The 17,139-nt window shown below is 38.7% G+C and overlaps 1 protein-coding gene across 2 annotated transcripts; it reads left to right on the top strand.

Annotated features, from left to right (window-relative positions):
- Window positions 1-1,864: 1,864 nt before the first annotated feature.
- Window positions 1,865-16,794, top strand: sgtb (small glutamine-rich tetratricopeptide repeat (TPR)-containing, beta). Of its 2 annotated transcripts, none has more exons than XM_036594767.1 (12): window positions 1,865-1,925; window positions 4,127-4,241; window positions 5,436-5,539; window positions 6,023-6,098; window positions 6,658-6,757; window positions 8,590-8,694; window positions 8,845-8,983; window positions 9,285-9,347; window positions 11,969-12,006; window positions 12,298-12,381; window positions 13,960-14,080; window positions 15,680-16,794. In XM_036594767.1, exons 2-11 carry the CDS (start codon window positions 4,142-4,144, stop codon window positions 14,069-14,071), a joined length of 921 nt encoding a protein of 306 aa, XP_036450660.1. In that variant the 5' UTR covers window positions 1,865-1,925; window positions 4,127-4,141; the 3' UTR covers window positions 14,072-14,080; window positions 15,680-16,794. The 2 variants fall into 2 exon arrangements, with proteins under 2 accessions (XP_036450660.1, XP_036450661.1); XM_036594768.1 differs by lacking the exon at window positions 1,865-1,925 and adding an exon at window positions 2,542-2,744.
- The last annotated feature ends 345 nt before the right edge of the window (window positions 16,795-17,139 follow it).

Here is a 17,139-nt window from a genome sequence, read left to right as displayed (position 1 = left end):
GAAAAGCAGGACAAATCATAATACTGAGGTCACAATTTACTATACTGAGGCCATAAATTACTATACTCAGGCCACAGATTAATATACAGGATGTCTGAAAAGTAAGGAAACACCTATATAAAATGAACACGGTTTGGCAGACGGTGATCCACTTTTAGACACAAGCTGTGGAGGAAGGGGGAAACTTCTTATGCCATGTCACCAACATGGGACATTTCCTGATTTCTAAAATTGATCACCGTCTGCCAAACCGTGTTCATTTTATATAGGTGTTTCCTTACTTTTGAGGCACCCTGTATTATTATGAGACACTTAACTCGTGGCCTCGATATAGTAATTTGTGGCCTCAATATACTGATTCGTGGCCACACCTTATTGAAAAATAACCATGTCACCTTATGGGCCTCTGTGTTGTACATCAATGACAGGAGAATCACTGTTTCCAGCCTCCAGTCCAGTAGAGCATTTAGTGTAGTTTCGTGTTTAGCTGCCGTAAAACATCACATTTAGCTCCAGAACGACTTGATAAACTAATGATAAGAAGTGAACGAAAACGCGAATCTGCACAAATCTGTGTTGTGCAGGTGGACTACAGGACTGGATAGCAGTCCGGTTCCTGGAGTCCACACTGGTCATTTTTAGAGCTTTGCCCGCTCTCGATACGCTTTACTTAGCTAACCAGCTAATGATCATGTCATTCCGGAGGTGAATGCACGAAATTGCACGATGTATGTAGATTAACTTAAAGGTGGGAAACACTGTTCTGTGACAATCCTACACTAAACCACAGTTTACAATACCTGCACAAACCGGCTCGGATCACAAACATGCTGAGGGAACACACTGCACTCGTGAATGAATTGTTCTTTTGAGCCGGTTCTTTTCAACGAATCAGTCGAACCGACTCAGGTGGCCAAATGATTCGAAGCTTTTTTTGCATCTACGCAACGTCCGTGTTTATTAAAGCACCTAGACTAAAATTCGAATAACAATGTTTCGAAAGTTTATCCTCAAAAAGTCATAAAATAATATATACATAAAATAATACAGAAACATATAAAGGACAACATCGTTCATTTGGCTTACATTTTCTGCTTGTAGACTTATTGTCAGCGTCCTCTTTTTGTTATATGTTTACCTATATAAAATAAAAATATATGTACATATATTGCTGTGGTGTTTTGAAACTTATGTGCCAAAAACATTTAACTGTGCTATTTTTAAATATTTAAATATTTGCCAACATGTGCACATACACTATATGGGCAAAAGTATATGGATGCTCCTCCTAATTATTTAAAACTACCTAATTAATTTTCAAATCGCTTCAGCTGCGCAATTACTCTGCGTTTTGTTCAGGAAAGGCACTATTCTGATTTTATCTGCAAAACATTTTATTCATAAAACAAATTTTCATATTAAATCTCAGAAATGTTGGTGTTTAAAACAAAAACAGCGCTGAATTACATCCCTTAAAATAATAAATGATAAGAAGAGCAATTCTTTTCTCATCTGTCTGGAGCCCAATATCCCTCAATGTCTGCTTATTATTATGATATGATTTTTAAATGATTTCTTTTTTATTTATTGGTTCATATTTTTTATTTTATTGTATTGCATTTCACTGTTTTATCTTAGATCATTTTTGCTGCTGTTAATTTACACATTAAGAGCAGTAGTGATATAGGTTGTGATTGTTGCATCAGTCAAAAAGACTCATTTTAGCTAATATTTCCTACCAAAAAAAGTGAACGTGAACGGGATGTTCGATTCACTGAAATGCATCGGTTCAGCGAAGTGAATCGAACTTCCCCTATTGTGTTGAATCCTCGCAATCCTCTCGCGCATGCGCGCTGCTGAGACTCTCTCTGGCTCGAGCTCTAGTGACGCTGTGGTGGGTTTCGCTCTGCTGGCGATCTGTGCAGGTAGGAGGGCGGATGTAGCATCACCAACAACACAGCAATGTTATTTCCATTTTAATGCAGCAACGTGCAAAATGATCAGCAGTGAAGTAGATTTTTACTGGCGCGGTCTGGTTGCCGCTCTGACGCCTTTATCAGAGATAGTGCTGCTCTGCAGCCATTGCACAGGCGTGTGCTTGGCAGTTGAAAACACTACAAACGTGATTTGCTATGTTGATGTGTTCAGGAGGCCCTGAGATGTACTAAATGTGTGGTTATTTCGTAGTTTGTGGTTGATTGTGCATTAGATATGCAGTGACACGGTGTAGGACAAAAACCTCCATCCCCCAGTTAGCATTACATCACATAACTGCATCATTTGTGCAGCTTTTGTTATCCAGGGACGCAGCACATACAGTATAAGGTGATTTTTGGATGGAGCTGTCAAACTGACATATTTACCTCTGGGTGTAATTTGTGCTAGACTGGCCTTTCCTCTTTTTCAATCTCTGCTTTGGAGATCTCCAGTTTATGATTCATTTGGTCAGCTATATTATGTAATTAACTGCAACTGCTTGCTGCATTATGTATGGAGTTATGCACTGGACAGCATGGGGTTTGTGCACGTATGTGGGCCTGATTAATGGCTAGAGGCCTATTTGGAAACTTTGGGATAACTATAGCATGCCTGTATGGAACATAAATCTGGGATATAAATAAGGCCACTGAGAGCCAGACAAGAAAGCTGGGGATCAGAGTGCAATGCTGAGAACAGTTCTGTTCAGGATGATTTGACTTCTGAGTAATCTGGATTATTTATGGCGTGTCTACATTTGTCAGAAGGTAATCAGTAAACTGACAAACTCTGCTCATGCGGTTTCACTTCAGCTCAGATGTAATGATGCTTGGCTAGTATTTCGGTTTGTGATAGGACAGCCCATATCATGGGAAACTTTTAAATAAGAGTTTGATGTGCTAGGTTAGGGGTCGGCAACCCCAATGTTAAGAAAAGCCAGTTTGTCCTTTCAACAAAAATCAGATCACCTTGGGAGCCTAAACATTGTATGTCCATTTTATTGGTTTTACCATCTTTGCTGAAAATATGTCTTAATATGTGCTATATATACATATATATATATATAGCCGCTTTTTTCGCATCCCCGGGAGGAAATATTTGAATATTTTCTTGTAAAATGTCTCTCAACGGTCGACTTTTTACAAGACTAAAGTCAGCTTCTCGTTCGCCTCTTGTTCGAATTTTCCAGTTCCACCTTAAATGCCTGAGGCACCAGAATGTAACCGCTGCGCCATTTAAGGTGGAACGGGAAAATTCGAATGAGAAGCGACTTCAGTGTTTGAGTGTTTGACAGTTTCTCTTTGCAAACGTATCAGGAAACCAGCTGGAGTGATTATAAACGTTTATAGTCAGTTTGCCTCCAAATTATCGATGTTCGTCTTAAATCTCTCTTTGTTTTTTTTTTATTAGCTACTAGCTAGGCAAGATTCTTGTATGCGTTGCTATGGTGACCAGCAGTCTGCGCGCCAACCTTCAGGGTTGAAAGGTGAATTAGCAGTTATACATTAACGTTAAACACCATTTATTGTTAAAACTGTGTTAGAACAATCAGTAGAGCTTTATTTTACTGCAAAGGAGGATTATTTTATTTTTACCTAATAATCTAATTCTGCTGTGGAGCCGCAACCGGGCAGTAAAAGAGCCGCATGTTGCTGACCCCTGTGCCAGGTCAACACTGTTTTCAAAGCGTACTGTTCACTCCCCACTCCATATGTCCCATTTATGGAAATGGAGCTGCTAAAACAGACCGTTCTGAATAATTTGTTTTTGTGATGTTACAAAAACCAACACATTGATGTACATCTGTCTGTACAGCAGTTTAGCCCCACCTATTCACACCAAAGTTATGAGGAGTGTTTCAGGCCAGACTCCTTTTGGATGAGGCTTAATACAGGGCAACCCAAATGTGTTTTTCCATGATATGAGCCCTTTAAAGGACCAGTAACAAAACAACCTGTTTAATTCCATGGGATAAAGAGTGGTTATAAATGGTTGTGTAAAAATAGATAAAAAGTATTTTTGGCACATAAACCCACGCAGATCTTACAAGTGGGCATCAGTGCAAGAAAATTGTAGGATATTGTCCTTTTAATGAGAGCTGAAAAAGTTGAGTGGAGTCTCATTTCTTTTGAAAACCTTTTGCTTCCAGTTTTTCACAGACAAAATGTCAGTGGAAAAGCGCCTGGCATATTCCATAGTGCAGTTCCTCAGAGACCAGACACACTGTGGTTCACTCAATTCAGATGAACAGGAAAGCCTCGAAGGTAGGCCAGTCTCATGTTTTAAACATTGAAAGTCACAGACCTTGCTCTTTTATTCTTTTTTCTTTTTTTTTGTTTAAACCAGTGGATGTTAAAATTCTAGTCACTGCTTAGCCTAAAGAGTGTTTTGGATTTTTGGATCTGAACACTGTAAGCTGAAAATACAAGCACATATTTATCAAGGGTCTCAGAGTAAGAACACTGATTTAACACCAGATCTTATCAGTTCATGTGCACTTTTCATGTACATGTACATGAACATTTAAAGTGTACACTTTAAAAATATTCTGTAACAAATTTATTCATTTACTGGCAGCGGAGTTACCATGTAGTTAGACTGTTAGCAATAAAGGTTCTGTGCAGGTACATTTCTCGTTTATCAGGGTGCAAACAATGTAAATGTATCCTCAAAAGTACAACAGTGGTTTTAAGGTCCGATTGTGTACCTTAAATAAGTTTATCCCAGGTGAAAAGTACATATTTGTACCTTTTCATAACCTAATGTTTTAAAACAGAACAATAAAATAAAAAGCCTGGAGACAAAACAGGGTGTGTGGAGTCACTCCAGCTTAGAAAATGTCAATGGATTATGATACAATTACGTTTCCTGACTAAAGGTACTGAGATGTACCCATGAGGGAACCACACCAGTGACAAAAGGGGTATTGCCCCAGTCACAGTATCATACCTCTTTTTTCTAAGATTGTACACATTATATTTACAGTGTTATTACAATAACATTACAGTAGCCATACAAAAATGATGCAGTATAATCTGCCTGTATTGTAAATGTTTTTCCATAAATCAGTACAGGTTGCTGTATAAAACAACAAAACACATTTAAGTATCATACTGACTTGGACACAGTACATTATGTGTACATTATGTATTACGTTAGTGTAACCCTGTTAACATCCAGTGCTTCTCTGTGTTCATTTGGATCAAAACAAAATTGTGCCTGTCACATTGGCACCTTTCTTCTGTACAAGCTCGTCCATTTTACTCTCTAATGAAGAGCAGACCTCATGTACCAGAGTTTATTTGCTTCATTTGTACCCCAGCAAAATTTGATAAATATGGGTTCTGCTGTTGTGATTCCACAAATTATTTCACTTTAACTGATGTTAAACAGTAAAGTAGCTGTCAATTCATGTCAAGAATAAGACCTCAAAATTATTTGTTGTCTTCTTCTCACAGTTGCAATACAATGTTTGGAGACCACCTTTAAGATCAGCTCCAGCGAATGTCACCTTGCAGCTCCACAGCCCCTCAGAGAGATCTTTCTGAACTCCCTCCTCAAGGTGACTGACACACTGACACACATTTCAGGGTGCATTAAATTAGTGTGGACACATAGCGACACGATCAGATTGATGAAAAAGTGTTTTCATGAACTTAACAATATAACAAATACACACAGCCACTTTATTAGAAACTTGCTCTTACAGTTAAGAGACTGTAGCCAATCTGTTGATGCACAGTTTATGTTAGCCATCCTCTAGCCCTTCGTCAGTGGTCAGTTGCTGACCTCTGAGCTGCTGGGTATTTTTGGATAGTGGACCGCTTTCAATCTAGCAGTGACCTAGCAGTGACTTTTATTTAGTGATTAAGTGATTTGTATGACCTCTTAAGCCTTTTTGAAGAGTCCTATACCCCTGCACTGTTATTTTATTTATTAAAACCCACCTGTCTGTGGGTTGTGCAATATGTATATTCTTATTGTTTTTGTATATTCATGTGTTTTTTTGCATATTCATATTCATTTCTCAAACCTAAATCTATAGAATGACATCGTGTCATTACAAGAGACGTCTCCGTCTCCAGAGGACATTGAGAGGGCTGAGCAGCTGAAGAATGAAGGTATATGGCATGCACTGGAACTGATGAAAGGGAAATATGACCTGAAAAAACTGAGGAAACTTCAGTTGAAGGAAAAATATGCAGCCAATTGCAGTCATTTACCGATTAGACAAGTCTCTAAAGCATAAATGTACATTATGATGCTCAAATGTGTTTAGAACTGTGTAAGATGGAGCAGGAGTTATTGGCAAAACAGGTACATACGGTAGAGTTAGGATAGTTTAAATACACTGCAAAAATTGTATTTTCCATTGAAATAATCTTAATTCGTTGATATATCTAATATTTCTTATTTTGAGATGGTTGTGCACTTATTACAAGATTTTTAAGCTTATTTAGCTAGACATTTTTACCTGCTTTAGGTCATTTTATTAAAAAAAATGTTTTGAAAGAAGTTAGATAATAGTAAAATAAGCTTACAACAATCTCAATGGGAGAAATATTGGATATGTCGACCAGATTTAAGACCATTTTATTTGACAAGATACTATTTTTTGCAGTGTACCTGCCTGAGTTATGAAGGTTTTGCTCCAGTAATAAACATTGTATTCATCTTCAGGGAACAACCACATGAAGGAGGAGAATTATAGCTGCGCTGTGGAGTGTTACACAAAAGCCATCCATCTGGACCAAAGAAATGCTGTCTATTACTGCAACAGGTGGGACAAAACACAGAGGGACTCAGCTTCATCTTGCTTGGAGAGTTCAGTCCTAATTTACCCCTCTTTTTAGGGCAGGCATGTCAAACTGGGGACCTTCCGGGCCAAAGTGCGGCAGAGATTAGCGTTCTAATGCTCTGAATACAGTTGATGAAGGCCTTGCTAATTAACTGATGAGCTGAATCTGGTGTGTTTAATGAAGCAGTGTGCTGACGTCTGCAGTGTTTTGACCCACGAGGACTGGAGCCTGACACATGCGTTTTAGGGGCAGATAAATATTAAACAGGTTTGCTAGATTAGGGTTAATTGAATTGGACACTGCTGCCAGATTTGACGTTAAAATAAGTAAATAAACTTAAACAAAGCAAGTCTCGGTTTATTTCGATGGCCTCGTAGATCTAACTGTTTAGTAAAAAAATAAATTACCAGCAGTATTAAGTTAAGGTAAGGTAAAGTAGGAACCCAGCATCTACAGACTGGCGACAAATTAAAGGAAAACCTGAGTGGAGAAGCATAATGAATGTAGATGCTTCCAGACAGGTGTGCATGATACATTTAATCAGTTAAAATCCTTTGACTTTGAAAGAGCGTTCATCATTTAAGAACAGACTGAGCTTCAGTCACACAGGCTGCTGAACTGACCAGTGCTTCAGTAGTATCAGTGACTAAAGTGACAACTGCATTTCGGTCTGTGGGAAAGGCCTCAGTAAACAGGGCTGGCAGTTGTGGTCAAATACACGAATTCCATAACCGTGATGGTTATACATTAGTGAGATGTGTAAGGAAAACCAGATGAGCAGTTGTTTGTCAGGTAAATGAGGATGTCAACACAGGACATGATTAGCAAGAACAGTCTGTCTACAGCTACACAGAGAGGGATATTATAACAGGATTGCAATGCAAGGACCCCTCATTACAAAGACAAATGACCATTTGAAAGTTCAGTGGTGAAAAATGTCAGTGGTGACTGATTTACAGAGATGTGGAAAAAATACAGTCAGACGAGCCCTCGATGTTCTCCACTGGTAGGACAGTGCATGTGCAGCATACACATTAGAACAGTACAGACCTGAATACTGGAACCGCACCCGGACCCAGGGTCCAGTGGCTCTGTTATGCTGTTAGGGGCATTTTATTGGCATACTTTGGGCCCATTTGTCCTCTTAGATGACACGTGTCAGGCTCCAGTCCTCGTGGGCCAAAACACTGCAGACTCTAGCACACTGTCTCATTAAACACACCTGATTCAGCTCATCAGCTAATTAGCAAGGCCTTCACAAACTGAATTCAGAGCATGCATTGAGGGTAGATGCGAATCTCCACAGCACTTTGGCCTGGAAGGTCCCCAGTTTGGCATGTCTGCCTTAGAGTGAAGGGTCACTGCAAAACAATACAAAGTTATTCTGATCTCTGACCACCTTTACCCTAGGATAAATCATAGGATATGGAATCAGTGCCCTGATGCACAGGGCATGAGGGGTCACTAAATGGTTTGACAAGGATCTAAATTGTGTGCTATGACACCAGATCTCACCCAGGACAGATGTGTTGGGCCCTTAAAACACCTATGGAGGGAATATCTGTTTGTGTTCCAGTACAGTTCAAGAGACTAATACAATTTGTGCCAAGGTGCACTGAACAGTGAACAAGGTGCACTTCACCAGCTGACCAGCTTCAGTGCTCCTTGGCATAGATTGGCACAACTTTAGTGCACTTTGGTGGGTCATGGGTGTCCAGCACATTACTAAGACACTTTATGTTGTTTTTTTTTTCTTTTTTTGCCCATCTGTAATGAATAATAATGAATAATGCCAATGCTGTGTTCTTCTCAGGGCTGCTGCACACAGTAAACTGGGGAATTACACAGAAGCTACTGGAGATTGTGAGCGGGCAATAGCCATTGATCCGACATACAGCAAGGCCTATGGAAGAATGGGGTGAGCAGTTGTAATTATATTAGCTTCAGTGTGTTTCTAGAATATAGTTCTGTGTTTTTGAAGTAGTGGTAGTATTTTCTTATTATGACATACACCATACTCTTAGTGTTGCTGTTATTTTACAAATATGTTGTTTTTTTTGGTTTCAAGATTGGCATTGACTTCCATGAGCAAGTATCCAGAGGCCATTTCTTACTTTAAGAAGGCATTGGTATTAGATCCTGAAAACGACACGTACAAATCCAACTTGAAGGTCGCTGAGCAAAAAAAGAAAGAAGCATCAAGTTCTGTGAGTAAAGCAAACTGTAATTCTGAATATATTCTCAACATAACTAATAAAAAGTCAAAGATTGAGTGTCATATAATATTACACAAGGTTTTTCATTCATATGTGGAAACGATTTCAGTATATAACTATACACATTTCACAAACTCTTAAATAATGCAAGCATGCAATTAAACTAGCTGTTAAAATCAGCTCTTAACCAATACTTGGATGTTTTTCTCAACAAAAGTCTGTTAAAAAGTACATACAGGAAAAGATATTGTTGAAGGTCTCAATAGTTCTTTTGTAATTTGTGTCCTCTCAGACGGCCGCAGGACTGGGCTTTGACATGGCCAGCCTCATCAACAATCCAGCCTTCATTAGCATGGTAAAAACTGGATGGTGTTCATAGCTAATGTATGGGTTTTTGTGGCCCACTTCAGAATGGCTTTCACGCAAGAACCAGTCGAGCTTGTGACCCACCAAATGTTAAAGTTTGATGAACATCCTGCGATTGTAGTCATGCACTGATAATTGATATTATTGGATATTTAGAGCCATTTGAATAAGTGCTGATATTATGCAAACTTTCATTCTTTCATTCTCTTTCATGTCATGCGATTTTTTAAAAATTGCTTTGCCTTTATTTAATAACTCCTTTTGTACAATCATTCTGATCTGTGGTTTACAAAGGAACTCTGGTACATGAGATCCATCTGTGCAGAATATATTTATCATTCTAAATTATTAAGCAGATCAGAAGCTAGCCCAGATGGTAATTAAATGATAATGATATTACCATCAGGAACGTGTGGTGCTCTGTAACTGAATTTGGATCATGATGATATAGTTTGTCTACATTTGCATTATCATGCAGGCACACCTGCAAGTATCTTGTATTTGATCTTATGCAAAAAAACATATATTGTAAGATATCTGATATTTTTATTACAATAACATTGCATAATGTTATTTTAATCTAATCTAAGCATGTGTCCAAAATAGATCTGTACTCTGTTATTAGTAATGTGCTATACAGGGGAGAACTAAGCTCCCTGGACAAAAAATGAGTCACCTTGCGTGTTTAAGGTGGTAGTAACTTTAGGCTCCTGCAGATGGCGCTGCACGAGGAGGATCAGGCTAGAAATATCTGCGGGGTGTGCGACTGGATTCATAGATTGAGAAAAGGTGGTACAGTGCAGCGAATGTCTCATTCGATATGTGGAAAATGGGTCGCAAAGCAGATGTTAATGATTGGCAAAAAGGAGTAATTGCATTTGGGCGTGCCAAAGGCCATAGTGTGAAGGCAGTAGCAGTAGAAATTGCAGGTGTATCAAAACGTATGGTCATTCCAGCAACAGCAAAAATCCCAGTCTACAAGAAATTCTCATCAGAATTGTGGCCAAAAGACGAAACAGTCGGACAGGGGCCGCCAGCGTGTTTCGCGGCTTGTGAATAAAAATCGCTTCGCTTCCAGGCAAGAATTGCTTCTAGAAGTCAACGCAGGTCCTTCACAACCAATTTCTGAAAGAACACTGTGCAGGGAACTGAACATATGGAGCAGAGTGGCACGCAAGAGGCCTTTGCTCACTTCTGCTCACAAAGTTGCCTGGTTACAGCAGGCGAGGAGAAACAAAAATTGGACTGTTTATGACTGGAAACGTGTTATCTAGTCATATGAATCTCGTTTCTGCCTGTATGTGATGCTCGGCGACGTGTTCGTCGTAGACCTCAGGAGCCTTCAATGAGGACTGCGTGCAAGATGTGGTTCAAGCTGGAGGAGGTTCTGTGATGTTCTGGGGTGTTTTATTTTATTATGCAGAAATGGGTTCTTTGGTTGGGGTGACAGTAAATCTGAATCACAGTGCCAACACTGAGCTGCTGGACAACGAGGTTTTGCCTTTTGCTCATAATCTTAGCGAGAAAAATAACATTCCTATCTATGTATTCGAAGATGACAGTTCTCGCGTTCACAGGGCTGAAAATGTGACTGATTGGCATGATGAACACTCAGGAGCATTCATACATCTGGACGGCCTCTTGAAAATCTGTGGGACTTCCTGGAACCACGTGTAAGATGACAGGGAAGGCATCCACGAATTCTGGCCAAACTGCGCAAGTCTTTGAAGCAAGAGTGGCTGAACATTGATGTCGTCTACATCCAGAAACTTGTCCAGTCCAGGCCAAATCCAGTCACAACTGTTATTCGTGCTCTTGGAGGTATTACATGCTATTAGGTACGTTTCTGTCACAGGTGACTAGTTTTTTGTCCGGTTAGCTTGTTTAGTTCAATAAAATAATTGGGACACTTTCTCATCATCAGCAAACCAACATGAGTAGCTTGTAAAGCTTAAGTTATCTTTTTATTCGCAGCCGCAAACATAAACTTAACATTGAAGAGGAAGAAGAAAAAGTAAAAAACTACAGTATAAAAACAGCACTACTACAAAAAACTATGGGCACTAGAAAAACTACAAAAACAACAACAGTTGAATCTTTGTTTTTATCAAAATTTTTTAATTGCTAAATTTCAGTAAAAATAATTGTGTTAAAAATTACTCTCACATACTCAGTAGTGCCCTAAAACACAATTCGGTGTCCAGTTCAGTCACAGCCAGTTCAGTGTCTGACACACCAGGCCCAATAATTCTGTACCTAACACTGGAATTATGGGATTCAGTAGTGTCCGGATTTTGATTGTAATATGATGAGCTCACACTTTCTATCTGAATGTGTAGTTCTAGACTCCTCAGTGTGATCACAGAATGAAACAGCTATTGTTAGAACTGACTGAACAGCATTGTTACATCATAAATAGAACTCTGTTACGTAACCGGAAGGTTGTGTCCAGTAATGCTGTTGTGACCAGACTACTGAAAGAATTATCTATGGGCTGAATATGCTTAGCTGAATGCCAAAGAACAGGTGATCTTTCGATGATTAGCATACAACAGCTTTCTAACCAGTTCAAGCAGTGACAGCTTTTATGAGCTTTTCCTTTGTCTATAGGCTGCCAGCGTTATGCAGAATCAGCAGGTGCAACAACTGTAAGTGCAGCATATTAAGTTACATTTAAATGTTTAATAACATTCAGATCTGGTAATCAGTTTTAGCTTTTAATCTAGCAGTAAAGAGATTAAGTTTTTTAGACCTACTTAGTCTTTGATAAGCTGGTGTATTCTTATGAGCTTTAATTTGATACTGATATGCCAGCATTAAACCGTATTGCTCAGCTACCATTGCTCAGATGCCACAGTGTCTGCTTACCAGCAGTTATAGATGTAAAGCAACCTGGGAATTTTGCAATGTGTTTTCCTCCTGTCATGCTCCCTGGGCAGAATGTCAGGAATGATGTCTAACGCTGTCGGAGGGCCAGCAGCAGGGGTTGGAGGCCTGTCTGATATATCCAGCCTCATTGAGGCGTAAGTATGTCTCTACTACAATATTAAATCCCTGACATATGAATGAGATGCTGACCCATTTACTTCTTCTAGCGATTACAAGAACGCAGTGTTTTGGTCTGAGGCCAGAAGATAATGTCTAAGACAGAATGAATCCGATCCAATTCTGAAACATGCAGCCTGAAACAGGGGTGGGCGATGTGGCAAAAATATCATATCATGATACTTAGAGACATTGCCATGATACATGACATGTTTAGACACACAATCTAGGGCTGCTGTGATCATGAAATGTCAGTTGATGATTGTCATATAAATAATTGTGATTAACGATATAATTGTCTTTTCGTAAACTATTAAAATAAAAGCCTAAAGTGGACACAGCACCTCCACCTTCCTTGCGGGTTCACCCCAACACCACATGCGTAATATAAATGTATAGGGGGCGTTCAGTGTGAAGTCACTGCAAATGTGTTATTTTATATGTTCTTCACAGAAAATGAAGGTCAAGGAATCTGAGGTTGAAATAATAATTAATCGCATCATTTTTTCTTTTGGTAAACACTGAAAATGGGTCCCACAGACCTGAACACCACACAAGGGTTAAAACACCATATTAGGAGTTAGATCATTTTTTGCTTTCCTAAACCCTATGATGTCTCTAGGGGTGTTGTTGGGCCTTTTAGCTGTTAAATGTACAGTGAACACAGGTATTTTTCATTGATTCATTATTCAACTCAAACCAATATGACAATATGACCGATATGAATCCACAAAATACATTTAAATATTACACATGTAAGATATGTAATTTGTGCTGTCAGTCACTGACTATGTCCCTTAGACTATTAAACACTTAAAAAATTACAGATATTCATAATATGCTTAGAAAAGCATATTGCTGATCACGATAGCAAAGGATTTTATTTATATCAATAACGATAAAATATCATCATATTGATCACTTCCAATCTGAAACTTCAAATTTCTTGTAGCTCGACATAAAATGAAATAAAATAGGTTGCATAACAATAATAGCCAAATGCAGCCCAATGTTGACATAAGAACAAGTTATTAGATAAGTTAGTTAAAGCTACTATTCATATATTTTAACGAATTAAATTTTTAACAAATTTGCACTGCAAATCATATTTGGTTTGGCTTTTTTGTGAGTTTGCTTCTTCAAAAGAGTATATTTGATGTAGATTGTTGGCATGAGGAACACTGAAATGAAACATCTCATTTGACTTTTGGTTAAAGAAGTAGTTCAGTGACAAATCCAGTTTAAACAATGTCCATACTTACGCTAAATGCAATCAACCAAGATGTGTAGTGGTGTACTGTTATCCATAAAATGGATATGAATAGATGTATAGATGGATGGATAGATAGAGTTCAAAATTCAATATTTATGCATAATTCAGTGGTTGAGATGCTTTGGTGTGAAATGGTGCAATTTAGAGAAACTTACTGGCTTGGGATGGAGGGGGTTGTGTAAATTTGATGTTCTTTTGGACTATAGCTTTAAACCTTTCGAAAGGCGACTGTGAGTGTGATCTCATTAAACACCATGTTTTTCTTTCTCTCTCTCTCTCTCAGTGGGCAGCAGTTCGCACAGCAGATCCAGCAACAGAACCCGGAGCTGATTGAGCAGCTGAGGAACCACATCCGGAGCCGCTCCTTTAGCGGCAGTGCTGAGGAGCATTCCTGATCTGCACAGGTCCGTCCCCATTACAAAACACGATCAGACACACTTTCCCTCTGAATCATTGGATACATTTAAAACATATTCATCCAAATAATAGGGTGCACTACATGCACTTTACTTCAGCAGAGGAAAGATAAAGCAGAGTAGGATGGTGGATTCCCAATACTGGAACTGAACCTGATCTAAAGGCATTTATAATGCATTATATAACAAAGCTGTCCCTTTTTCTGAGGTTTTTTTTTAAGGAACAGTTTGGTGAGAAATCACATTTACTGTTTTTCACCTTAACCCACATGAACAGCCAAGACATCTTTGTTTTCTGAAATTTTTAGTTTTACGCTGGAGCTATAAGGCTAATGTAGCTAACAAGTAATGAATGCTAATAATCCACAGTAATAGTCAACATTGTGCACACTCATACATAACTCACCACACACTTGCCTCAAACCACTTAAAGCTGTTTAGTAATCTCTTATCTAGTATGTTGAGAAGCTAAAAACAGTATACTCTTATAAAAGATGGTTCTTCAAGAGTTCTTTGGTAAAGAAAATGGTTCTATATAGAACCATGAACACGCAAAGAACCCTTTGCATGATTAAAGGTTCTTTGCATCATGAAAGGTTCTTCAGACTAATAGAGAATGTGCTGTAGATGGTGCTATACAGAACCTTTTCAGTAAGGGTTCTATATAGCACCCAAAAGGGTTCTTCTATTGTAACAAGCTTGACATCGTAGCAATAGAGGAACCCTTAAGGGTGTTACATAGAACCCTTTTCGAAAAGGTTTTGAAAATCTACAACATATTCTCCATTAGTCTGAAGAACCATTTCACCATGCAAGGAAACTTTAATCGGGTTAAAAGAGTTCTTTGCATGATTTCTCAGTCTGCGCATGTGTGAAAAATGGCCACGGAAATAAGCGAGCAGTGATGCTGCGAGATGGCAGCAAAACACTTTTTGAGCGACGCTGAAACTGACTATATGCTTAAGGAAATGAAGGATTTAAATATTCTTCACTCTTCTAGATGATGTATGTTCATACTTTCAGGGAAAATCGGTGCAATGTTCAAAACAGTTTTATGTTGCACTTATGTCACATCTTCTTCTGTGAGTTTACTGGCTGGTTGCAAAGCAGAAATCCAATTACTGCCTGACTAATGTGGACCCAGAGTTTCCTATTATCTGATTACTCAAGTGCATGTAAACGTGTTGATCGGATTACTGACAAAATCAGATTTTCTGCAGTTATTGGACTATTAAGTGCATTTAAATGCACTCATTGTGTCATACAGCATCAGAAACCATGTAAGTGTATTTGATAAGTCTATAATAGTCTGTTTGACAACTCAGTGCCTTATGAAGCAAGTGTATGATGATTTGTACAGTGCTAATTGGTAATATGAACTTATCATTACTTGTTAGCTACATTAGCCTTGTGATTCCAGTGCAAGACTAAACAAGCCAACTTCAGGCTCCAAACACATCTTGGGTGATTATATCTAAGATAAAAGGAAAATGGTGTAAATCAGATTTAAAGTGCAGTGACAGGTTCAGGAGGCTTTTGAGTGCTCTGCTCATTTTGTGCTAATGAAGACTGTATCTCCCACTGCAGAGCCAAGTGAGAGGAAGAACAAAGACGAGGCAAGCAGAGAGGGAGAAGGAAAGTCGTGAATGCAATCTCTACACCCATTCTTTCAAATCTGAGCACTGGCAGAGCTGGAGTGAGGAGAGGGAAAATGGGGCTGTGGCACTTTACAGGGACTGGGGCTTCCGTCCGGGAGAGAGGCAGAGGAAACAAGTCAAAAGCCCCTTTCACACTACACCACTTCCCACACCACTTCACTGCTAAATATGACATCCTGCTGTTCTAAGAATGGCCGGCAGTATTTCAGGAAGTGCTAGAAATGTTCAGATCATTTAAAGGGCCCATATTACTGCAAACCAAAATTTCTCGTAAAAGAGTTGGATGTAGAATATAAAAGCTGTTAAAGTTTCAAAATGTTCCCTTCACTCTCCAGTCCATATATGGAAACTAGGTTTATTTAGATAATTAAGTTTGTGATGTCACAGCAATTTACACATTTACATAACCAGCCTACGACCAGTTAACCCACCCATTCACACTAAAGTGATAAATAATGTTACTGCAGACAGTCTGTAGCAGAGATATTGGAGTGGAAGATATGGAAAAAATGATTGTTGTGCTGTTCCTGGCCGTCAGGAAGCAAATCTATCATTGTAGCCTTTAACAGAAGCTATTTGTTCCTGACATTCCTCTGCATTTTATCCCAAACACAACAGTTTGTTCTATACAAAATGATTTTTGATGTGGCCTTTTTACTTGTTGAAGGGTCAGCCAATCAGTCATTTACATACATCAGTCTTAAAAGCAGTGACAAAAGCAGCCTGTTTAATTCTACGAATGGAATCGGTTAGAGGTTGGTATGAAGTAGTGTATAACATTGCTGTCCTCCACATGGCAGACTGGGGTTCGATTCCTTGCAGGCAAGCATAAAACACTATATACTAATATGAGTCCTTTGGCAAGACTCCTAAGGCTGCCTTTAGCATATTGTGAAACTCTTTATGCAACTAGTGGCATATTCTAAGTTGTCTGCAACATACACCTACATGCACCTTGACACCTATTCCATTAGTTAGACAATTTAGCTGCTTGTATTTTTTATATCATATTTTATATCGATATTCTCGCTGTAAAGCCACCTGCGAGCTCTAATTTTTATATATTTGCTGCATTTTTATTGTCTTTTTCCAGCAGTCATCTTTTTTTTTCTTTAATTATCTTTTATTGATCTATCTGGGGTTCTTTACTATACATTTCAGTTTTTTATCTGTTGTTTTATGTTAAGCCTTTAAAAACGTTTAAGTAGCCATCATAGTTACAAGCCACTTAGTTTCTTACTCATCCCGTCCTAAAAGGGTCTTCTTTTCAACCGCCCAATAAACCATCCTCTGTTTTATTTTCTTTCTTTCATTCGAACGCATGTTGTTCAACAAGGCCACATGATGCTTTATCAGCATTACGATCACTACTTGAAAATTGTTTCACAA

This window comes from Colossoma macropomum, unplaced genomic scaffold (assembly GCF_904425465.1).
Source record: "Colossoma macropomum unplaced genomic scaffold, Colossoma_macropomum, whole genome shotgun sequence".
Classification (NCBI taxonomy): Eukaryota; Metazoa; Chordata; class Actinopteri; order Characiformes; family Serrasalmidae; genus Colossoma; species Colossoma macropomum.
This window is presented reverse-complemented; position numbering and strand designations above follow the sequence as displayed.